The sequence below is a fragment of the Haliotis rubra genome, unplaced genomic scaffold (genome assembly GCF_003918875.1).
Source record: "Haliotis rubra isolate DU_JTF1 unplaced genomic scaffold, ASM391887v1 Scf52, whole genome shotgun sequence".
In the NCBI taxonomy this organism is placed as follows: Eukaryota; Metazoa; Mollusca; class Gastropoda; order Lepetellida; family Haliotidae; genus Haliotis; species Haliotis rubra.
The window spans coordinates 32,285-58,652 of NW_025767213.1; the positions used below are offsets into that span (position 1 = coordinate 32,285).

General features: G+C 39.3%; 1 protein-coding gene and 1 long non-coding RNA gene across 2 annotated transcripts in view; both read right to left on the minus strand.

The window, feature by feature from the left end:
• Positions 1 to 8,836: 8,836 nt before the first annotated feature.
• Positions 8,837 to 26,368, minus strand: part of LOC124292501 — a 92,629-nt gene continuing 75,097 nt past the window's right edge. The window contains exons 7-8 of the mRNA XM_046729620.1: positions 9,802 to 9,863; positions 8,837 to 8,930 (exon numbers count right to left, since the gene is read on the minus strand). Of these exons, the coding sequence (XP_046585576.1) occupies positions 9,820 to 9,863 (44 nt within the window). The 3' untranslated portion in view covers positions 8,837 to 8,930; positions 9,802 to 9,819. The remainder of the gene's footprint in view (positions 8,931 to 9,801; positions 9,864 to 26,368) is intronic.
• On the minus strand, positions 12,091 to 25,037 carry LOC124292503. Its single transcript, XR_006902463.1, has 3 exons — positions 24,959 to 25,037; positions 12,886 to 13,092; positions 12,091 to 12,156 (listed from the first exon to the last, which is right to left on the minus strand). It is a non-coding gene; the product is annotated as an uncharacterized LOC124292503 (long non-coding RNA).

Genomic DNA, 26,368 nt, shown 5'->3' on the forward strand with positions numbered 1-26,368 from the left:
GCTTCTCTGGATAAACAACTGTAACAGTTTCAGATTTTCCATTGACTTATTCCTTGAGGGCCCATTTATTCAGATAATAAGTATAACTGAGGTTTGGATAACCTCACATGCTATGGTTAATGGTAACATTTTGATACTATGAAAAATATGGGTGGTGCGATACTATTTTTCATGTGTATATAATCAGATTCGTACAGTGGAATCGTACATAGTTTCATGTCATTCCAGATAGTTTCATAGGAAATCGGTCCTTCCGTGAATATATAAAAGTGACTTCTGCAACAACAAAGTGAGTGAGTTTAGTTTTACGCCGCTTTTAGCAATATTCCAGCAATATCACGACGTGAGACTCCAGAAATGGGTTTCACACATTGTACCCATATGGGGAATAGAACCCGGGTCTTCGGTGTGACGAACGAACGCTTTAACCACTAAGCTACCCCACCGCCCCACAACCACAAAGACACATTACTTAAATGTATTCTTAAAATGAATGCATGGTTTCCTTTAATGTTGCAATAATTATTGAATTTTACTGTTTCATTACTCAATTCATTGTTTGTTTTTCAAGTATTTCAACTTTCAAATTGTTATTTATAATATTTTTTGATCTTCTGTCGACCCTGCCAGCTAACTTGGTAACCCTTGATAAGCACCGTCCGACCTTCCAAGCTCGTGATTACTCATGGGACCTTATCTATGAAAACACAATAGTCATCCGTATTGATTATACTGCCAGGTGTCGACACGAGCCCACAACACATTGTTCGTGTCCGGGTTTTCGTGTTTCATTATCACCCGGAATAAATGTCGTATTTCTCGCCTCCCGTGCGCGTTAACAGCGATACAGGTTCCCATTACAGCTGTCTACGTGTTGTCGCCATGTTCAGCAACAAGTGCCTCATTTCCAATATACAGAATGATATTTATTCTTTTCCTAGGACATCGGTTCCCAATTGCGTAGATCGATGCTAATTCTCTTGATCACTGGATTGTCTTGTCCACACTCGATTATTTACAGACCGCCACCATATAGCTGGAATATTGCTAAGTATGGTGTAAAACTAAACTCACTCATCCACTCTTTTCATAGAAAACGTTATTCGTTGTATTTTTACGCCGATCTCGGAAATAATCCACAAGCTACGACCGGCAATGATAATCATTATCATTAAGTCTTGAGTTCCTATACCTTCTTTATCTTTCACTTTATTTCAAAACGTTCAGAGGTTTTCAGAAGATATAAGCCTGAGGCCTTTGTGTATAAACATCAAACGTGCATTTGTTTTTATATGTTAACGTATAAATACTTTGCTAAATCAAAATAAGCAATAACGTTAAAGTCAAATGTTAAATTATGGATGATAGGAGGAAAAGAAAAAATGTGTAATGTATTCCTGTAACTGTACACATGATATACTTGGAAATGACTGCTTTCAGCAGATTTTCTTATTATAAGGGATATTATAAGTTGTAGCAGTGTGCTGAGGGGTATACCGGGTTTTATAACACCGAGTATACCCCGATCATAATGCTACAACGAATTTATCTTAACGAATTTTTAAATCTCTCATTATGTAAATATAACATTAACAAACCTGAAATTCAATCATATATTTTACTAACATGGTACTGACCGGTCAATCCGAACCACTGGTTCACGGTTCACTGACTGCCGTGGATGCATGCTTTTCCCATGGGGCGGGGTATAAATGATTTGTTCTCCCTCACAAAGATATATAAGATTAAGTTGTACAGCCGTGCACCGGGCATACATGGTAATTTGTTCAAGGTCACGTGAACTAATCAGAGATGGACATTCTTACATAAGGTGTATTAAGTACAATTAAACGTCGTTTAAACATTTAAGCATTTAAACACGTTTCAGCATAATTCATACGACATAGAACTCTTGATCAAGAGTATAAATCATGCTGAAACTTGTTTAAATGTTTAAACGACGTTTAATTGCTCACGCTTGTACTAGGCTATGGTTACTCAATATACAGGGGCGGATACAGCTTTTGCACATTTTTCATTTTCACCCGTTTTCACCATTCGTAACTACTCGCCTCTTTCCGTGACCTGCAAAAAGACTCGTACCCCTATTACCAAGAATCATGGAAAACCAATCAAATCGAGCGTAGTAAAATGCATTTTGAAGCATGAAAATGATGGCACCGTCGAACTTTGAAACTTCGCTAAACTATGCAAGGCACAATTTAAACAAACTTTGAGCTAAAGGATCAGCAGCTTTCAACACTGAAACATGTTTACAAAGGGAATGACTGTATAGTTGTTTTGCCCACGGTATATTGGTTATTCTTAGAGTAGCCATGTTTGGAAATTCAGAGTTATCTTTCCTTGCGCTTAGACAGGGCCCAGTCCACGAGAGGGATACTAGGCGCCATGACACGAATAGGCACGAATGCTGTTTTCACGAGAGTTTCAATGGTCATTTAATAAACGTAAGGACAAAAGGGGGGTGGTGCTAGGGATACCTTTCTTTACGTATAAACATCTGTGTTTCTGCACAACAGTCGTATTTCAAAATTGGCAAAATGGAATTCATTCACTTGATTGTTTGGTATTTTTAAAGGTCGCATGGCAGGAGTACCTCTGTGCAGCGTCAGGAGAAGGATTCTTCCATGTTTCGGCAGTTCTTTAAGTAGCGGGCGCTACCGGTAGGGCAGGACCTGCTTACGTTTTTTGCGCATACCTGGTGTCATTTATGATTTCAGTGATTCATTCACATAGTTTTACAGCTATTTTGCCCTTTAACTCAAACGAATTCATTGTCTGAAGATAGTCAGGAGTGGGTATTCTTTTGCACTGACGTACACGCGTTCTATATCTATGTTTATAACTTGTTTTGTTTATACTAGGTCATATATTGATTCAAATGTTAATGAAGGAGTAAGTCTCTCTTTATTAATATCAATATGTAAACTTAAAGTCGATCAAATGTGTTTAGTCCAGCAGATTAATATATACTCATGTCAATAATGGTTGTCACCCTCTCCCACCCCAACCCACACACACCTCACACCCCCAACCCACACCCCCTCTCCAATTAAAAAAATTGAAGGGGGTGACAACCATTATTGGCATTAGTATATGTCCACTATGACGCCTTCTGCAGTCCCGTTTGTCCCACTCCCGCGTTATCCAGTGAATGTAAGGCCGTCAATATTAGTGTGAGTGTTTCTCGTCACCATGTTAATCAGATGCAGAGGGAGCGGTCGGTCGGTTGGAAGAATTTACATTGAAATTTAAACACAAACTAACCTGATCCTGTTGTTTGTTGTTTCATATGTGGTTGTTGTACTGTATCCAAAGTGCAGCTGCTGTATGGATGTTCGGAGTTACTTTCTTCATCGAATATCCTTACGATAAAATGCAGTGTGGAGTGTATCCATGAAACATTAAATACAATACGTATCCTTCCTGGTCGGGATTATATTTTTTTTTGTTTGTTTGTTTGGTTGGTTGGTTGGTTGGTTGGTTGGTTGGTTGGTTGTTTGGTTGGTTGTTTTGTTGGTTGGTTGGTTGTTTGTTTGTTTGGTTGTTTGGTTGGTTGGTTGGTTGGTTGGTTGGTTGGTTGTTTGTTTGGTTGGTTGTTTGTTTGGTTGGTTGGTTGGTTGGTTAACGCCGCAATATTCCAGCTTATAACGGAACTTTGTAAATAACGGAAACTGGACCAGACAGTCCACGAATTCATTTCATCACATCGATCTCTATAACTGGGGTACGATGACACCTATCATCTAAGTAAGATAGCCTGACCACCCGATTCCGTTAGTCGCATCTTTCGACGAGTATGGTGTGCTGAAGATCAACTCTAACTCTAACGGGTTCTTAGGTGTGGATGTGTTGTTACAAACACTGTTTGAGCTAAACAATATATCTGACGGGCTGGTGGTGAGAAACGCAAAACCAAATTCAGATGCCCTAAGAGCGGACACAACAGTGAACAAGCAGGGTATTGAGTTGTAGCCTAATCCAGGAAACAACAGAAACAGGTGTCGAGCGTGTACCATGTGACCTGATCTACCGCAGATAAGCATAGATGCACACAGCGTATATGGTGTCTGTAGCCGAGCCAGGTGGTATACGGGCTGGTCACTTCCTCCACAGTATCCGTAACGGAATCCCCAGTTTGCGATTGGTCAGTGTTACTCTCACTGTCAGAGATCTCGTGTCAGTGATAGAACTGAGTGAGTCAGCAATATCCCGGCTATATGGCGTTGTAAATAATCGACTCTGTGCCAGACAATCCAGTAATCAACAGCAGGCACATCGGTCTACGCAGTTGGGTCACGATGACATATGTCAACCACGTCAGCGAGCCTAGCCAGCCGATCCCGTTAGTCGCCTCTTACGAATGGGTTACTGAAGATCACTTCTAACCCGGATCTTCACGGTTTAAGTTAGAAAGTAATTCAATAGAAGAATTTAGAATTTTCTGAATTGTTATCTTGAAATTCAAACAGCTGTAATTGTATACCTTGACCTGCAACTTAGAACCACACGAATATCCAACATAAGGCTGACGTATCAACCTGATTACATACACGTGTAAGTCGATATCGGGCTGCCAGTGTGTTGTATTAAATGGTTTGTTAAACACCATTGCATCTGCAAATATCTCATGGCAATCATTAATTTACAAACGTTTCCAAAACAGTACTGTTTGTTTATTATGTTTGTTAAAGAAACGCTTGTGGAACACTAACACGCAGCGATATGCAGGCTGCTTCAAGCCATACTCACGCATATAAATATATTCAAGACGACATCAACAGATATCAAGTGTTCTTATAAATGTTAACGAGGCACATCAGGTGCCATTTAGAATTTGGGCAAATGTACTTTTGAGGGGTTGAGTCTCACTAGATGGCTGACTTTGTAAGCTGACGATTGGGCGGATCACTCTGACAGTGTGATTTCGAATCTCGGATAGGACTCAATTCCCCAATGTAGTATCTGTACTTTATTGAGAAAGTGTAATCACAAATATAACATATGGCCACTTTCAAAATGACATTGTGTTTTCATAGCTTTCGGCCCTGGTAGGGGCGGTGGGGTAGCCTAGTGGTTAAAGAGTTCGCTCGTCACGCTGAAGACCCGGGTTCGATTCCCCACAGGGGTACAATGTGTGAAGGCCATATTCTGGAATATTGCTAAAAGCGGCGTAAAACTAAACTCACTCACTCACTCATCTATGGTAGCCGTGTCGATTTACACTATAGTCCGTCAACTGAACCTTTGGCACCCTGTTTTTCACAATTTACCTTTTAACCAAAAATGACTTCAAAATGTTTTGTGCATACGCTCTTTATATCTTATGACCTATCCAAGGTTTAAATTTCATCATTTTATGTCAAGTATTAAAGCTTCTTCTTAAGAAGCCATCTTATAAAAATATGAAAAATAGAAGTAGTTATACAAGGGAGTAAAATGATACGATGGAACAGCCAACAACACGGTGTGACACGCGTGCATCTTGTTTACATTGTTACGCCTGCAAGCAAATCTACAGGGACTCTATAATCATCATAAATCCATTTTTAAACAAGTAGATTCATTGAAGTCTTTAAAGACTGGTTGCTTGATCTCTTGTACCTATATCCAAATTTGAGCAACAGCTTGCATATGGTATGCTTTGATACATTGATGTCATGGTCTTCTTTTGAACAATATTTTCTTTAGTTTGCTTGACAATATGGATCGATGTAACCGACGCATGACGTCCCTCACAACCCTTCTATCGAATTCATCAAGCTTTGTTTTCTTTGCATTATTTGAGACGGTCCCCGATTTAACTGCCATATCAGCGTCAGGCTCTGAAATAGTGTCATGGGAGTTAACTCTTTGCAATATTCTTTTGCAGATCTTCGTGGCATTAAATGTCTTTTGGAGAAACATTCAATTAAAAAAAAAAAGAATTTTGTTTCGCTTTGCCTCGCGCTTGTAAAAGTTGTAAACTGTTTTAATGATTTGCCGGTCATCTTTGTGCACCCTCGTTTTCCCTACAACCTGTGCGTGTTGACGATCTTTGACATCACTTAAGCATGTCAATGTAAATACCCGTGCATGTACATATTGGGAATCTGTGTCTTCAATGTTTACAGTGTTTGTGAATCAGTGTCTTCAATGTTTACAGTGTTTGTGATTCAGTGTCTTCAATGTTTACAGTGTTTGTGATTCAGTGTCTTCAATGTTTACCGTGTTTGGGAATCTGTGTCTTCAATGTTTACAGTGTTTGTGAATCTGTGTCTTCAATGTTTACAGTGTTTGTGAATCTGTGTCTTCAATGTTTACAGTGTTTGTGATTCAGTGTCTTCAATGTTTACAGTGTTTGTGAATCTGTGTCTTCAATGTTTACAGTGTTTGTGAATCTGTGTCTTCAATGTTTACAGTGTTTGTGATTCAGTGTCTTCAATGTTTACAGTGTTTGTGATTCAGTGTCTTCAATACCCGTGCATGTACATATCACGCTGAGACACATTTTACAGTGTTCTTGGCTTTTCTATCAGGTTCGTTAACCCCTCGTAAAACTCTCCACAGTTTTACAATTATGTTATGACAGGTTTAAAGGCAAAATCTTTAATAATCGTTTTAAATTTACTAAAATCGATATCTTGTTAGGTCACGGTATACAATTATCATATAAACAGAGTAGTGTTTTAAATATTCAGGAGTTTTATATAAATTGTGAAAAACAGGGTGCCAAAAGTTAAGTTGACGGACTATAGGGACACAAAGTACTACCAGTGTTTGCAGACTTACATTTTGTGAACGCAGAGTAGGTTAGATCGCTGACTTTGGGTGCTGGCGATGAGGTACCTCACAAGAGTGTGGATTTGAATACCGAATGTACTTGAATCTGTACTTTACCGAGAAATTGTAACCGAAAATACAGCATAACTGTCATAATTTACCCTGGATTTATCCTAAATACTAACATGAATGAACGACTTGTTAGTCTACCCTTTGCCTGGGCTCCGTGTGGGCATCGGAGCAGCTGAAAGCATTACTATGTGTATTCCCTAGACTTCTGGCAGCATATCGTGGTGGTTCATATGCTTAACAACTCAGGAAACATGTGTCTATAAGGCATTTGGGGCGTGACCATAATGGCCTTTTTTAATATGGGTCACAGATGTAATATGTTGCTGAGTGCAGCGTCAAAACAACAAGCAAACACCTTTTGGGGAACACTTTGTATCTTAACTATTCATAATAATTAAAAAAACACACGATAGAGCTGCTTACTTGGAATCGAACTGCTTTTAGTAGAAATGTTGAAACATTGTTATAATTGAGGACACAGATTCACAAACACTGTAAACATTGACGACACAGACTCACAAACACTGTAAACATTGAAGACACTGAATCACAAACACTGTAAACATTGACGACACAGATTCACAAACACTGTAAACATTGAAGACACTGAATCACAAACACTGTAAACATTGAAGACACTGATTCACAAACAATTGTAAACATTGAAGACACTGATTCACAAACACTGTAAACGTTGAAGACACAGACTCACAAACACTGTAAACATTGACGACACAGATTCACAAACACTGTAAACATTGAAGACACAGATTCACAAACACTGTAAACATTGAAGACACAGATTCACAAACACTGTAAACATTGAAGACACAGATTCACAAACACTGTAAACATTGAAGACACAGATTCACAAACACTGTAACCACTATATAAGACACTACATAATGTAACTATGAAGTATAGGATCAATAAAATGTGACCGTGATACAGAATCGAGGGAAGGTGCATGGATTTTATGAATGATTCAGTAGACATATCTACTACCACACGCAATCTAACTCTCTCTCTTTCTCTCTCTCTCTCTCTCTCTCTCTCTCTCTCTCTCTCTCTCTCTCTCTCTCTCTCTCTCTCTCTCTCTCTCTCTCTCTCTCTCTCTCTCTCTCTCTCGATCGATCGATCGATCGATCGATTCATTTGGATTCTAGACTGTACACTCAATTTTTCACCTTGACTCGGACAATGTGTCTCCATGATTTCTCTCTGGAAAAAGACTCATTCAGAAACGTTAATTCACCAGTATTTTTGTAGTCCAGTCATTGAATTTTGAAGTGCGATTGTGAGTGAGTGAGTTTAGTTTTACGTCGCCTTTAGCAACATTCCAGCAATATCACCGTGTGGGACACCAGAAATAGGCATCACACATCGTACTCATGAAGGGAATCAAACACGAGTCTTCAGCGTGACGAGCGAACGCTTTAACCACTAGACTACCCCACCGTACGTTTACTGTTATAATGCTGCAGTATCACCAGACATCCGACTCAAACACATTAAACCGACCGATAGCAACACCAGCAGGCACCATTGTCTTTCTTACTTTAAACTGACCCTTTTCCCAAATACTCTGAATCATGATTTTCTGAGGATTAATTCAATATAATTCAGTTATGAAATACTTAAGCCACGTGTTTGTTTGGGTCATCATGCATGTACGAATTACTCCATCTGTAAGGAATAACGATAGTTCCATGATTCTTCACATCATCCCATCAACAATAAACCCCTCATGTATCTCATGTACATAAATAAGAATCTGAATGACGATTCAGAAATAGCATCCAGATGACGGACCAGGATGACGCCATTTAGCAAGATTTTACGTATGATTCATGTTATGTAACATCATAAGGTACAACGTGCCGTCATGCTGAGGGAGTAACTGCAAGGTTACCTCCCTCCCTTTAAATCCTCTCAGAACAGGCACAACAAAGAACAAAGCATCAATTACACAACGACAAACTCTGCTTCAAGGATTTATTATGTTAACTGAATCAGAGACACTCAGACGATGTACGACGGAAGATCATAGTGTCTTTCACCATCGGGAATGGATCCTGAAAACACATAAGTACAAAGTCACAAATATTACTGACATATTAAAATACATGAATGCAGCAAAGAGGGTTCTGGTGATCCTGACATAAAGATGCAGAGGTGACATTTCGTTAGTATGGTCAGCACATTTGCTTGCAATCTATTTACAACCTACTACGAAAACTACTTTTAATTGTATAAATGATTTCATTTGTTCAGTTAAAACGACAAGGTCAGGTTTTTATCTTTCATATGCCTTAGGCCGTATCTTAAAACTATCATTTTCATGACGCCCTGTACATATTCTGGGTCATGCCATGTCGCTTAAGATTCTGTCTTTGATCCAAGGCTGGGCATCCACCACAAGGTGTTGGACAATCTCAGGATATTCATTTCATAATCTACATTTCGCATCTTCATTCTGATGCAGAATTACTCATAGCCTGTTTCGAGGGAGAAGTGACTGGTTCTTAGCAGCAAACTGAAAGCCTTCTGTTTCACTTTTCAGGCCCGCCGAATTCATACAAGCGAACGACTCTGCGGGGCTTCTTCTCAACACATGAACTCTGTGCTGCAGGTCGTTCATAAAGCTCTCCCCTAAAAACTGAGCCTGTACCGATTTGTTTAAGGCACTTCGACACTTTGACAATTATGTCTGTATCGTCCAGCTGAATCATGAACAAAACCAACATCTGACAAATAAATGTTTGCGTAAGTCCACAAATGAAGTGCCTGCACTTAATCAAACCACGCCCTCCCAGCATAAATAAACGTAAACTACTGTATTTTGCCTTTTGGGAAAGAGGTGTCTGACATGATTTTACATGAGAGTGCCAATACCTTGAATGTTTGAGTGAATCGCCATCTGTATATGACAGAATCATACTTTACGCGGTGTCGCCTGTGTTTCTAGGCTTCAGTAGGCTGACGAAGCCCGCTTTTGCCTCCAGCTTCGCCCTAGAAAAAGGATTACAGCCATTGTCAATCGAAAAAACCTCAATAGAAAAAAATCACCATTCGTTGAACGGGGATGTTCAAATCATAATCTAGATTCCTAAATCTGGCAAAATCAACAAATCAATTGTTTGGTTAAAGAATATAACTTGGTGTAAGTGACGACGTATCGGATAATGCCAGGAAATCCCCAGCAGTCGCGAAGAAATCAGAAGAAACAATGTATGGAACGTCAACGCCAGCAGTCGAAAACCGAGAGAACCAATGTAAACGTCGCCAGCAAATCCCTGTTTCAGTGAAATAATGTAAATGTCGCCACGGGAATTTGTTACTGAGGATAGTCGAGATTAGGTATTCTTTTGCACTGACGTTCGGCAGCAGTGTCACTAAAGAAACAATGTACAACGTCGCCAAAGTCGGGGACAGAACCAATGTAAACGTCCCCAGCAGTCGGGAGAGAAACAATGTAAACGTCCCCAGTCAGTCAGGGAGTGTAAAACAATGTAAATGTCGCCAGCAGTCGGGAGAGAAACAATGTAAACGTCGCCAGCAGTCGGGAGAGAAACAATGTAAACGTCCCCAGCAGTCGGGAGAGAAACAATGTAAACGTCGCCAGCAGTCGGGAGAGAAACAATGTAAACGTCCCCAGCAGTCGGGAGAGAAACAATGTAAACGTCGCCAGCAGTCGGGAGAGAAACAATGTAAACGTCGCCAGCAGTCGGGAGAGAAACAATGTAAACGTCCCCAGCAGTCGGGAGAGAAACAATGTAAACGCCGCCAGCAGTCGGGAGAGAAACAATGTAAACGTCGCCAGCAGTCGGGAGAGAAACAATGTAAACGTCGCCAGCAGTCGGGAGAGAAACAATGTAAACGTCGCCAGCAGTCGGGAGAGAAACAATGTAAACGTCGCCAGCAGTCGGGAGAGAAACAATGTAAACGTCCCCAGCAGTCGAGAGAGAAACAATGTAAACGTCGCCAGCAGTCGGGAGAGAAACAATGTAAACGTCCCCAGCAGTCGAGAGAGAAAGAAACATTATGTGAAATACTGTACATATTATAATGGGTTATTACACAAGCCAAGCGGTAGAACGGGAGGTAACAACTTACGAACGTATCGAATGTTTAAGGATGTGTATGGCTGTGAAAGTTAGGTGAGTATGAGTATGCCCGGTTCTTACCGCTCTGCCTTCTCCAGATTCAGATCAGGTACTGCTCCTATGCATTTGGAAACCGGCAGATATACAAATGTGAATGTGAATGAGAGGGTATGTTTTCAGTGCAGTGAGAGTGTTGAGGATGAAAGACACGTTCTGTTGTATGGCCCTGTGTATGATGATTTGCGTGAAGGTTTATATGAAAATGTCTGTTTTAGCTATCCCAACTTCTTAAATCTCTGTGATGATGAAAATTAGTTTTACTTTTTAAACACCATGTATATTTCAGTGCCAAAACCTGCTTTTATATCTTGCAAAGAAGAAAACATATTTTATACGGATAGATTTTATACTGTATATAACTATATCATTATTTATATTTAGTGTTTATAATGCATTAATACATTAGCGTCTCATAACACTTAAAGGGTGGCTCACTTAGTTGTTATATTTTATAAGTATATTTATATATGTATTTTATGTGAGGTGAGACTGAAATAAAATATCTCTCTCTCTGTCTATATAACATATATGTGGAATTTGTGGAGATTACATTTAGACAATAAGTAGGCGTTCCCATGAGCACGAAAACAAGGGTATTTGACCAAGGCGTTCATTAAAGGTTAATTAGAAAATTCGCTATCACCTACTTCCCCTGCTGCGCTACAAACACAATCGATCTTCACCCTTCTATATTTAGATCTATGCATCAAGCCTATGAGTTAAAAAGTACTTTGGTGTCTCTGTTTCAAAGAGTTTGACGAACCATCGAGTATTACAAGGCATCGGTCAAGCTGTTAAAATAGCATATGGTGTGCATATAGATGGCATTTCAAGTTATAACGTACCAGTGTTCAGATTCAGTGTCTTCCTTGGTCATGTAACACATAGGAGTTTCGTCTGGTGAACAATTGACTTTCCTTTCCACGCGTTTGTGAAAAGTGCTACTGCAGGACAAAGTATCCTAACCGTTTGGGAACAGCTCTACCCTGCTTAGGACATAGTAGGAATCATGCAGACGATGTACATCACACAGTAATACCTCCTTGTTCATCCATGACGGTCTCCATCACATCTCTGGCGCTGATTAGGTCATCGTTCTCTGGCTGCTCAGTGTACTCATCTGCATTCTCGATTTCTGAAAAGTATGGTGTTCATGTTATGTTAAAAAACAGATTGTTGTTTTGATTTGCTAAAAAAGCAATATGAAGACATAATGAACAGTTATATCCTCCATTGCCTTATCATTGTGTGCTTTGTGGTAATTGTCGTAATTAGTACGCGTTTCTGGTAAACAACGTTCATGTTCTGTCATGTTTGTCTATTAGAATGTATGCACGTGGATAAAACAAGGACAAGTTGGTATCTTGGGACAAGGTATCTCAGTGAACAAGCCCTTTCAAGCCGCTTTAAGCAAAACCAGAAATTTTAGACCGGAAATGGTTTCCTCCACGGTACCTATGGTGGGAATCGAACTCGGATCTTCCGCTTGACTTCCCCCACTACCCCAGCAGAAGATCACACACAAGCATGAACCAAATAATTCGCTTTCAACTCATCTTATCCATATCAGAGTATATATGAAAGGCATCATACTGTTTGCAGTAGGTATATATCATGATTCACGCTTCCTCATGAAAACGAGCTGTTTTTTTCTGATTTAACTGTAAATTACATTTAAACAGTCTAGCCATGCAATGTAAAGATATAACTCCATTGCAAATCTAATGTCCCCCGCCTGATATTGCTAATAACGGCGTAAAACTAAACTCAATCACTCACTTAATGGAGTTAATCTCACAGATTTACATTTCCTTTGCAAGAAACACTTTACAAACGTCCATGTTGCACTTCACTTAAAACATACCTCTCTTTCCAAAATAGTATCGGAACCTGGATCTCACGCCGTAACAGCGAGATAGCCGCCTTGCTGCACTATAGATACAGGATGTAGTTCTTCTCCAGTACATCCTGATCCGGTAGTTGCGGTAGTGGCGGTAGCTGTAGATTGCATCAGTGTGTATCGCCAGCAGACACACCAGCAGAGCCGCTACAAGTATCACCTTCATCACGTCTACGTAACAAAGAAACATCAGCATAATTATATATATTTGCATGTGGCAGAGTGTGTAGTGACTTTCTTTCGAGGGGAGATTGGTTGCCTCGCTCATACGATCTTAAGAGTGACGTCCCTATGATGCAGAACTCCGTCCAATGCTTGCCACTTAAACATTATACTACTAGTAGTAGGCCTCAGAGGGTTAAGTCCGTTGTCTAAACTACCACTCGTCCGACTTTCATTTCTGTGGAAGCCGCGGAGGCTGTGTCCGTTAGGCGGCTGACTTTGTGTGCTGGCGATTAGGTGCCTTACTCTGAGGGTTTGGCTGCGACCCCCTGTGGGCCTCGACTTAACAAACGTACTAGAATCTATAGTTTACTGAGAAAGTGTAATCCCAAATATAACATGTTGATACATTTGATCACTTTGTAATTGGCATTGTGCATACATAAGTTCAAATATAGATTACATTTCATCTCGGCGTACAGAAAGCAACGGGTTATGTAAAACTGGAACACAATAAAGTACACAGACGCAGCGTAAAGACTAGTTGATTTTGAAGTCTTTTGTAGTTTCAAAATGGCGTAAAACACAAACACCACCCTACAAGTCCTACTTAATGGTTATGATATTCTTTCATATTAACTAAATACTCTCTGTTTAATTAAAGTTCTATTCATTCCATCCGTCCGTCAGGCGCATTAAGCATCAATTATGTTTGCTTTTAGTTATTATGGGTCAAAACAGTTTAAAGCGCTGAATGTGGATTTGAACTCGCATCTTGAACCTAGGCTATGTAATTTCACCTGTTAAGAGTGAAGTTTACTCCCTTTGTTTGTTTTTTTTCCGGTCTGATTCTGGAAGCGCCGAGATGATTGTAGTGCTGCATGGCTTTTGTTAGAAAAGTCTAAAACTGTATAATAGGTATATAAGGGATGGTTGTTGAGATGTATGGGAGGGACTTCTTTCGATTTACGCTCATCTGTCCACTAATATCGACGTTTCAAGAGGCCTCGTCTACATTGATCTTTCAACAGCTGACAACAAACTTCAATCAGTACATCTACAAGAATCAAGACTTTGGATCTATAGACATACAGTTACTAGTTTAGATTTATGACCCAATCGAGTCTGTGTTTTATTTTGCCGGTTAAAACAGGACTTACAAGCCTTTTGTCTCAGTGATTTCTAACCCGTAACAAATACAGTTCCATTTATTCCATCCATCCGTCAGATGCATTGAGCATCATTTATGACAAACTTATAAACTTACAGCTTACAAACGACATTGTAAAGAAGACTGGTGTACCTTCCCATAAACCAACTTCCAGCAGTTGACGATTTTATCCAACATTTCAACATGATCAAAGTGTCCAGAGCATGCCACATACCGGGACATAGGTGTAATCCACCATGCTTTCTACCGAGAGTTCAAACAGCGATAAACGCCTGCTGCTCAGAACTTGTTTGTTCAGGGATGCAACAAACAAGTAAAGCTCTTCAAAGCCACAGTAAAGCTCTTCAAAATATATGAACTGATGTGAGATAAAACTATAGTATATTCTTACTCTTGCATGTTTATCAAAAAGGTCAACTTTGTCTTTCTTCATCTACGTTTATTCCTAAATGTTTCTGAAGCAAAGTGACTGGATTTGCATAACGTTAGAACTATCAACAAGTGGTCTATTTTCGGTAATTCATTCACCTTTCCTTATTTTTTTTCTATTTCTTTTTTTTACTTTTTTCGGTCCGCTTACTTGCTAGATGATGTCGAAGATAGAAACGCCTACTGTGAAAAATACAGACGGCCTTAGAAAAAGAGACCAGGAAGCTGTGGATCCTAAGCATGTGGTTGCCGACGACCACAGATTCATACAAGGATCCTTGGCCTGGCGTACCTTTAGTGAGACACACAAGGAACTCAGTCTCTGTGCTAAACATTTTTCCGCCTGGACCGTTAAAATGCCAGATAGAAACACAAACAACTTCATTTGTGAACTTACACATTGAACTCCATCTCCAAGAGTATACCTAAAATCACGAACTTAAAGTATTCATGCTCTATACATCAATTACTGGCTTGTCTGGTATAGATACAATGTATTTGATTACCACAGTCATTGTGCTGAGTTAAACGTTAAACAGGAAGGGTTAATTGGTATTAAGCTTTGAACAGTGCTTAGCAGCAAATGTAATGGTACATATGACTAGTCACAAGATGCCTAAGTGCCAACAATGCAAAGAATGTAGATAACGCAAACTGTTCTCATCAAGAGCTTCGATTCTTGAACTATATTATTCCATATATTATAATGTATTTTAAGGTGTTTACCTAAAACTGTCAAATCTCTTGTTGGTACTTATTGTCACTTTGTCACACGCCTAAGCTTTTGAAATCACCGGTTGCAGTATAATCGCCCATATTTGTAATAAAAGCATTTGAGTCTTATATAACCTCATTCTAAATTTTATTCTTAATGTTTTGCATAATGCGTTTTATATGTTTTTCAGATTAAAGATATTATGCAGAGAGAGGGTTCGGGTGATCCTGGCACAGTCAGGCTGGTAAGGTTCATCATCAGCTCAGGGCCCTTGCCCCCTCTACACGCAGCCCAGACAGCGAATGGGACTTCTCCCAGGAAACACTGCCTAGTCGAACCCACCAAGAACTTTCCGGAAAATATGAAGGCTCCCCAACACTGCAGCCTTCCGCATTACCCAGCGTGTCAGAAGGGTTGTGCTCCTGGTGGAGTACTCGGGCACTCTCATGATCTGCACCAAGAGATCAGGAGGTACCAAACCAAGGGCACTGAGAACAATGGGGAGCCTGACCACAGTGTACTTGGGATGTAAGTTAAACATTTTAAAGGCGAGGTCCGCATATGTTGCATGCTTTTCCTGAATCTTGCCAATCACATTGCTGTCAAAAAGGGACAGAAAATTCAATACCATAAACATTGGCTTTATCAAAAAGGACAAGATCAGGTTTGTTGGCTGGAATTCTTCGGAGACTGTATATTGACCTATTCCAAAGACGTTTAAAAGCATCATTTTCCATGACGCCCTGGACATGTTCACGGTCGTACTATGGGTGAACCTCGGACTCAAAGCCACAGGCATGGTGAAGACGGTAGTATATTAAGCAACGAGCCATGCCGTCATGTCGTTTAAGATATGCTGTTTGTGCCAAGGAGAGGCATCCACTGACGAGGTGTTGGACAGTCTCTGTTAATTCATTGCACAATCGACATTTCATGCAAATGTTTTCTTCAAGAATCACATTTAGGCGATTGCGAGTGGGAAGTGACTGGTCCTGAGCAGCAAAAAGGAAGCCCTCAGTTTCACATTTTAGACCAGCCGACTTCTTCCAGGCGAAGGAGTCGGTTGGATTGCTATTCTGTTCCACACACAGCATGTACGCACGATGCATGTACACACGATGCATGTACACACACAGCATGTAGACACGATGCATGTACACACACAGCATGTACACACGATGCATGTACACACACAGCATGTACACACGATGCATGTACACACAGCATGTACACACGATGCATGTACACACAACATGTACACACGATGCATGTACACACATGTACACACGATGCATGTACACACACAGCATGTACACACGATGCATGTACACACACGATGCATGTACACACGATGCATGTACACACGAAGCATGTACACACGATGCGATTTATGAATTATTGCTATTATTATTGACATGAGAGCAGTATTTAAAGAGATGAAGGCTGTCGAAAGATCTATGCGCGACAGAAAATATGCTTAAATGACAATAATATGTCCTTCAACGAACAATAACTTGAGTAAACAGCTCAAACCATAGACTAAACATAGAAGGACAAGGTTTTTTGGAACTGTTTCCTGTATCCACTGGAAGCAAAAGTCTTCAACATAATCGAAATAGGATACCGTTTGTGATATATGGTAATGAAGGAGACTTATCGCATGGCAAAGACACAAATATAAACCACGCACGTGTCCAAGTTAGGGGGTTAAAATATTCCAAACATGTTTAGTACTGTTTAGAGTTCGTGTGCAACACTTGCCATACATAGGCGTGCATACAGATGATAGACAAAACAAAGGCATACATAAAGACAATAGACGAAACAAAGGCGTGCATAGAGATAATAGACAAAACAAAGGTGTACATATAGATATTAGAGAAAACAGAGGCGTACATATAGATGATAGACAAAACAAAGGCGTACATAAAGACAATAGACAAAACAAAGGCGTACAAATACATAATAGACAAAACAAAGGAGTACATATAGATATTAGACAAAACAAAAGCGTACATATAGAAGATAGACAAACCAAAGTCGTACACATAAATTATATACAAAACAAAGGCCTACATAGAGATAACAGACAAAACAGAAGCATACATGTAGATGGTAGACAAAGCAAAGGCGTAAATATAAATAATAGACAAAACAAAGGCGTACACATAGATATGAGACAAAAAAAAGGCATAAATATAGATAATAGACAAAATAAAGGCATAAATATAGATAATAGACAAAATAAAGGCATACATATAGATAATAGACAAAACAAAGGCGTGCGTATAGATAATAGACAAAACAAAGGCATACATATAGATAATAGACAAAACAACGGCATACATATAGATAATAGGCAAAACAAAGGCATACATATAGATAATAGACAAAACAAAGGCGTGCGTATAGATAATAGACAAAACAAAGGTGTACATATAGATGATGGACGAAACAAGGTCATACATATAGATAATAGACAAAACAATGGCATACATATAGATAATAGACAAAACAAAGGCGTGCGTATAGTTAATAGACAAAACAAAAGCATACATGTAGATTGTAGACAAAACGAAGGCATACATATAAATAACAGACAAAACAAAAGCATGCATATAGATAATAGACAAACAAAGGCGTACATATAGATGATAGTGAGTGAGTGAGTTATTATTTAACGTCACATCGGCAATATTTCAGCCATATCGTGACGAGAACATTTGACATTTAAATAAAATATATATTTAAAGATTATAAAACCTGCCGACAAAGGACAGTAAAGCAACTAGAGTATCACAGATATATATGTAAAACTAGTAATTGAATCTAAAACATTGTAACTATAGGGGACAACACAATATAAAAATGGGCTATAGATCGCCAACAACTGAAGGTAGATCACCTTACTAGGAGCCATGGGGACTTACATTACTTTTGCTACCTGCATGGATCCTAGCTGGATTTACACCATCCCTTCAGCCGCTGGCGATTGTAGGAAAATTTAGCCAACAGTTAAAATAACAAAAATACTACGTTTAAAATGTGATAATTTATATTTTACTTTGAAAGTTATGGGACTTACATACCCTCTCAGGAGGACAATAATTTTACGGTACTTTAACCCCCTTTGAGGGTACAGCCACTAACAATCGCAGTTAACAATCTAAACTACCAATCATTAAAATACATCTATTTACAGAACATATAAATCAAAAATCATTAATCAAATCAATTTCTTTTAAAAAACCAAGAATTAAATGAACATGAACAGTGTTAAAAAGATCCTTACCAGTTTTAATATTGAAATATTTATCCCTTATGATGGAGAATTCGACACAGTCAAGCAGGAGATGCTTGATTGTGACTCTCTCATCACAAGGGATACAAAACGGAGGATCTTCACCTTTCAACAAGTATTTGTGAGTATACCTTGTATGGCCAATGCGACATCGTCGCATAATGACCTCCTCAAATCTGGACTGACAACCCAAGTGAGTGTAACCAAATAAGGTTTTATTTCATGTAGTTTATTAATACCTACTTGGGTGTCCCACTTCTTCTGCATCAGATCACGCATGTAAGTTCTAATGCCAGCTTTGTAATCAGAATATGGAATAAGAAGTGGTGTCACAGATTTATTTAGTGCTGCCTTGGCAGCAAGATCAGCCATTGTGTTCCCAGAAATGCCAACGTGGCTGGGTAACCAAGAAAAGACGATGTCGCACTGGCCAGTAGCAAGCTCATTATACAATTCAATAATTTCTAATAAAAGTGGATGTTTACAAGAAAGATTTTTAATAGCCTGTAGACACGAAAGAGAATCTGGAAATATTATATATTGTTTATATTTACGGTGTTTATTAATATATTTAAGAGCTGCTAATATGGCATTAGCTTCTGCTGTGAAAATAGAGCTTTTATCTCCTAGTCGAGAAGAGATTGTTCTGGATCCAATGACAGTGGCACAAGCCACCGCGCCACCATCCTTGGACCCATCTGTAAATAAGGATTTATATGTATTATATTTACTTTTTAATTGATTATATTTTTGTTTACATTGTAATTCATTAGTTTCGGATTTTTTAAACGTTGTCAGTGTTAGGCCAACTTGTGGCCTCACGAATTGCCAAGGAGGAGAAGAAAGAAGACGGGAAGGGGATATATTTTCTAGCTCAATGCCAGCAGCGGAAAGGAAAGGTTTGACTCTTAGTCCTAGAGGTGGAACAAGAGAAGACTTTTTATTGTACAAATCCTCATAAAGAGGATTGAGCACACAGTCAAATGCAGGATTAGACTCATTAGAATAGAGTTTTGTTATATACTGTAAGGATAATTTTATACGACGTTGGTTAAGTGATGGCTCATCTGCCTCAACATAGAGACTGTCAACGGGGGGAAGTTCTAAAAGACCCAAGACAAAGTCTTAGGCCTTGGTGGTGAATAGAATCTAATAGTTTTAGGTTGCTGTTGCAGGCTCCACCATATACGATGGAGCCATAATCAAGTTTGGAGCGGACTAGTGATATATATAGGTGGAGGAGGGTAGTATGATCCCCTCCCCACTTTGAATTAGAAACTACTTTCAATAAATCCAGTGTCTTCAGGCATTTATTTTTAAGGGATTTAATATGCGGCAGAAAAGTTAAATGGGAGTCGAAAATTAGACCCAAGAACTTGGCCTCCTTGACAACTTTGATTGGAGTGCCATTTAAAAATAGTTCTGGGTCCTTATGTGGTTTATATTTTCTACAGAAGTGTATACAATTAGTTTTTGACTTGGAAAATTTAAAGCCGTTTTCAAGACACCATTTATCTATTTTGTTTAAACACAATTGCAGCTGCCGTTCAATAGTATGCATATTTTTGCCACGACAAGAAATATTAAAATCATCCTCAAACAGCGACCCATCGATTGAATCATTTAAAACCTTGGACAAACTATTTATCTTGATACTAAAAAGTGTGACAGACAAAATGCTGCCTTGTGGAACACCCTGATCCTGATTGTAATGATCAGACAGGGTAGAACCCACGCGGACTTGAAATTGCCTGTCAGTTAAAAACTTGGATATGAATTGAGGCAAACGGCCTCGCAATCCAAAATCGTGTAAATCTTTCAAAATCCCATGTTTCCAAGTAGTGTCATATGCTTTTTCTAAATCGAAAAAAATCGACACTGCATGTTGTTTTTAAATAATGGCATTTTTAACAAAGGATTCTAAACGCACTAAATGATCGATAGTACTTCTGTTTTTCCTGAAACCACATTGAATATCCGTTATAAGGTTATTGGTTTCCAAGTACCAAACAAGTCGATTATTTATCATGCGTTCCATGGTCTTGCAAACACAGCTAGTTAGTGAGATCGGTCGATAATTCGAAGGATCAGTATGGTCACGTCCAGGTTTAGGGATGGGAACAATAATAGCATCACGCCATGAAGAAGGAAAATATCCAGATGTCTAAATATCATCAAAAATGTTTAAGAGGGTCTCCAAACATGATTCCGGTAAGTGCTTCAGAAGCTGATAATGTATGTTATCAGCCCCTGTAGCAGTATCATGAGCCTGGTCAAGAGCAGTATGAAGCTCATGAATAGAAAATAGTTCATTGTAATCTTCCCCATTATCTGAATTGAAATTAATATTTTTCTTTTCCTGTTGTTTTTTATAATTTTGGAATTGAGGTAGATAATTCGATGAGGAAGATTGTTTGGCCAAAGTTTCTCCAAGTTTATTTGCAATATCAGATTGACTAGTCAATAATTCGTCTCCACCTTTAAGATGCTTAATGCTAGATTTACAACCCTTACCTTTTATTTACTGGATCATATTCCATACTTTGGATATCGGCGTTCGTGAATTTATTTTTTGATACATAATTTCGCCAGGATTGACGTTTACTTTGCTTGAAGGTACGCCTTGCCTTAGCATTTTAAATTTTAAATTTATTCAAATTATGGACCATAGGATGGCGACGGAAATAATTCTAAGCTTTCTTCTGTGCCTTCCTAGCCTGTTTGCACTCATTGTTGAACCATGGTTTTCGTATGTGTGGAATTGCAGAGGATTTGGGGATACACTCATCAGCAATGTTAATTAGTTCATCAGAGAAATCTGTTATAGGATCAGGACTTTCTATAAAAAGTTCAGGTTTAAGTATGTTACAACACAGAGCTTGATACAAAGGCCAGTTAGCCTTTTTAAAATTCCATCTTGAAGATGGGGTAATATCAGATGGGTTCACGGATGTTAGAATTGTAGGAAAATGGTCACTTCCACAGAGGTCATCGTGAACTGACCATTCAAATTCATTCAGTAGGTTTGAATCCATGATTGATAAATCAAGCGCCGAATAAGTTCCAGTGCCAGGATGTAAATAGGTGTTGGAACCGTCATCGTATATACATAAATCATTATCTGAACAGAACTCTTCTAACAGTTTACCTTTAGCATTAGTAGTTGTACCACCCCAAAGTGGGTTGTGGCCATACAAGTCCCCCATAATAATACAGGGTTTAGGTGGTTGGTCATACAGAGTTTGAAGATCAGTCTTCTGAATGACTGAAGACGGTGAGATATACAAAGAGCATAATGTAAATGCAACTTGTAAATTGAGTCGCACTGCAACTGCTTGAAGATTAGAAGTATGCGTAATAGGGCTATGGATAACAGTCTGTTTGACTAGGATTGAAGATCCTCCAGTGGCCCTGTCACATGGAGGTAAGAAATAATGATAAGCATTGAAATGACGTAGGTCAAAAGGATCTGTCTGCTTTAAATAAGTCTCCTGCAGACAAAATGCTGATGGCATACAATCCTGGACTAATAACTGTAACTCATTGTAATTATGCCGTAGTCCTCTGCAATTCCACTGTACGATGTTATTGGAATAAACTATCTTCTAGGGGGATTTATTGGGGATCTACCCCGCACTGTTTTGGAGGGCGACAAGCTTTGTGCCCTAGAATGGACGTTTTCGGACACGTCCATGTCCTCAAGTGATCCATATTTGTTATTAGTTTGATTTGATTTTCGGACCCTTTTAGGGCTCTGCCACTTTGCTTTTTTGAATAATCAGGCTTAGGTTTATTTTTTTCTCGAGGAATTTGCTGTACATTAGACAACGATTGAGACCTTGTGGGCGGCTGTGATGATAAATCATGATCAGAAGCTGACCCTGATTGATTTTGTGACAAGCCAGGAAGTGGCTTAGCAGTCTGAGTGGATATTTCGGGTGAGAAAATCTGTGGAGAATCGGTGTTCACCCAAGTCAAGTTTGTTTGGGAACCTGAAGAAGATTTAGACTCTTTAGTGGATGGCTCAGATGGTGTTTTGGTTTTTGAAGCATATGTTGCTTGTGGGTCGCATCTTGGAACAAGTTGTTTCGCTTCGGCAAAGCTAATATTTTGAGTAAATTTGATCCTGTTTATTTCCATCTGGTGCTTCCAAATCGGACACTCTTTAGAGAAAGAGGAATGGTCTCCTGAACAATTGGTGCATTTTTTGTAATTACTGTCACAATCTTCTGTTGTGTGGGTCTTCTCACCGCAGTGAGCACACACAACAGACAATGTGCAGGTGTTTACACCATGACCATACTTTTGGCACTTGACACATCTCAGTGGATTCGGAATATACGTTTCGACTTTGATGTGACAGTAACCAGCCTTTATTGATTTAGGAGCAGTTGGATTTGAAAATGAAAACAAATAGTTGTTGGTTTGTTGGATCTGGTTGTTTTTTCGGGTAGTGAAACGTTTGACAAATATCACACCTTGGTCCTTCATCTCGGAGGCAATATCAATTTCCATCATATCAGCAAAAAGTCGGTCTCGGTCTCTAACTATGCCCTTGCTGGTGTTAAGCGTTCGGTGGGCAGAGACTGATACGGGAATGCCGACAAAGGATTTAGTTGACAGGAGGTTGGTAGCCTGTTGCCTCTTACTGCATTCAACGAGTAAAGAGCCTGACCCTAAACGTTTAACGTTTCTGACATCGCCTGCAATGCCTTGTATGCCTTTTGATACGGCAAAAGGGTTCAGTTTTAATGGAGTATTGTCAATGGTCTCAATTACAATAAAACGTGGCCAGTAGTCAATGGATGTGGACAGTCTTTGGTCGTTAACATCAGGATCAGTAGTATCAAGAGGACGTTTTGTTTTTTTGAGGGGGGTTTCGCAAGCCATGGTAAGTTTATATTGTTTCATCATCCGAGCTCCCCACCCTCCACGGAGTATCACAAGGACAATGCTAAAAACAGGCGGGTTTCCAGCCTGCAGCACCAAGGATACCCGGATGATATACGCAAGCAGAATAATACAAAAGTAAGTATTGCACCTGATTGGCCCATGAGCCCACGCCTTCTGGGCATACGACTCTAGGCAAAAACATGAAAGTGTGTATTTGAAATTCTAAAGTTCTAAAAATTCGCCAAGACTTAAAAATAGTATGTTACAATTTTCAAAATTTTGTGCAACATTACATAATGTAATGCTCAGGGCTTGGCGTGACCAGCCGATTGGTTGAACCGGGCCCATTCAACCACCCGTCTAGGTGAAGTTAGGGCCGAAGTGGTGTGTTGGGCAATAGGAACACTGTTCCTGGTTCCTATGCCCTCAAGCACCAGAATCCCTTCCTCCACCGACACAGGGGCGCAACCCACGGCAAACGGGTTGGTGGACCAAATATACCCCCGGGTCCACAACGGGGGGTTGAAGAGCGCTAAGCGTTACCCAGCACCCACCACGAGGAGGTGGCTCTTCACGGGTGCCAATATAGATGATAGACAAAACAAAGGCGTACATATAAATAATAGACATAACAAAGGCATGCATATAGATAATAGACAAAACAATGCATATAGATAATAGACAAAACAAAGGCGTGCATATAGATAATAGACAAAACAAAGGCATACATATAGATAATAGACAAAACAAAGGCATGCATATAGATGATATACAAAACAAAGGCATACATATATATAATAGACAAAACAAAGGCATGCATATAGATAATAGACAAAACAAAGGCATACATATAGATAATAGACAAAACAAAGGCATGCATATAGATGATAGACAAAACCAAGGCATACATATAGATAATAGACAAAACAAAGGCGTGCATATAGATAATAGACAAAGCAAAGGCGTGCATATATATAATAGACAAAACAAAGGCGTGCATATATATAATAGACAAAACAAAGGCATACATATAGATAATAGACAAAACAAAGGCGTACATATATATAATAGACAAAACAAAGGCATGCATATAGATAATAGACAAAACAAAGGCATGCATATAGATGATAGACAAAACAAAGGCGTGCATATATATAATAGACAAAACAAAGGCATGCATATAGATAATAGACAAAACAAAGGCATGCATATAGATGATAGACAAAACAAAGGCGTACATATAGATAATAGACAAAACAGACGCATACATGTAGATGGTAGACAAAACAAAGGCGTCAATATAGATGATAGACAAAATATAGGTGATAGATAAAGATGGGTGAACATGGTCAAAGTTACTACTTACATCTTTGTTGTCTCTTCTTGCAATGCAATGGAAGTTGTGCATTTATGCGGGTTTCAAGGCCGGCTTATATGGAGTAATAGTGTCATCGGAGCATGTCACATATGGGCACAAGCTCGTAAAAACTTTCACACCACACATGTGTCACCCTGGAGAGTTGCTACTGTGAAATCACTGATTATATTTCACAAGTGGTGCTGCTTTCCGCTGGACACATGATCCCTTTCCAGATAGTTTACAATACCACACTTTGAAGTGTCATCGCGTAGTCAGACCGGACTTACGACCTGTTAGAAAACAATTCGATCGTAAAACGATATTATCCGCGTCAGACAGGTAATGTCAGATTTATGCTAATGATCTAACACGTTTTGAAAGGAAAAAAATCTGTATGCGATTGTGTGCAAAACTGGAAATAGATATTGGTAGTTGGTAGGTAGATATTGTGCTAATGATCTAATGACGTGTTCAGCGACGGAAAAATATGTGTTACTGTACAACACTAGCCATAGACATTGGTAGTGAAAGTTTGACAAAGATGAAAACTGGCAAGACCACACCAACTAGCAAATCAGAAGTCTATATATCTCTTCAGCATTACTACAATCTTTTTTCCAGATTAACTGTATAATCTATTAGAAATACACATTGCGTATTGTCTGATTTAAACTATATTATGAACATATGTTTATAAAATACAATCAAGTGACATTCTTTGCAAAGTGGTGAGCGTATTCTGTCCATTGGCTGTGTACTCATCACAAACTCAAATAATGTCAATGGTTCACCTGTAAAATCTGATGATGTGGTTGAAGTCAAAAAAGCGAATTGCATTGAACAAGACTTTAGTCAGGCTAAGCTATATGTTGGTGATACTCGAGGCTGCAGATATATCAGTATCAAAGTTCAGTTATAAATCAGAAACATTCCAATAATATCAGCGTGTGTGTGTGTGTGTGTGTGTGTGTGTGATAGAGATAGAGAGAGAAGGGGGGGCACACATGGACTTTACCTATACCATTCAGGGGAATTCATCCTGGGCCTTCTGTGTGACGAACGAACGCCTTACGGCAGGCCCCCGCCGCTGCCTCAAGGGTAAAGTGTTAGAAGAAGAGGGGCGGTGGGGTAGCCTAGTGGTTAAAGCGTTGGCTCGTCACGCCGAAGACCCGGGTTCGATTATCCACATGGGCACAATGTGTTAAGCCCATTTCTGGTGTCCCCCGCCGTGATATTGCTGGAATATTGCTAAAAGCGGCATAAAACTAAACTCAGTCAGTCAGTCAGTTAGAAGAAGAAATATATCCGGTTCCTTTTCTTAGGTGTATCCTAAATCTATCATCTTTATGACACCCTGTACATATTCTGGGTCATACCATGTCGCTTAAGATTCTGTGTTGGAGCTAAGGCTGGGCA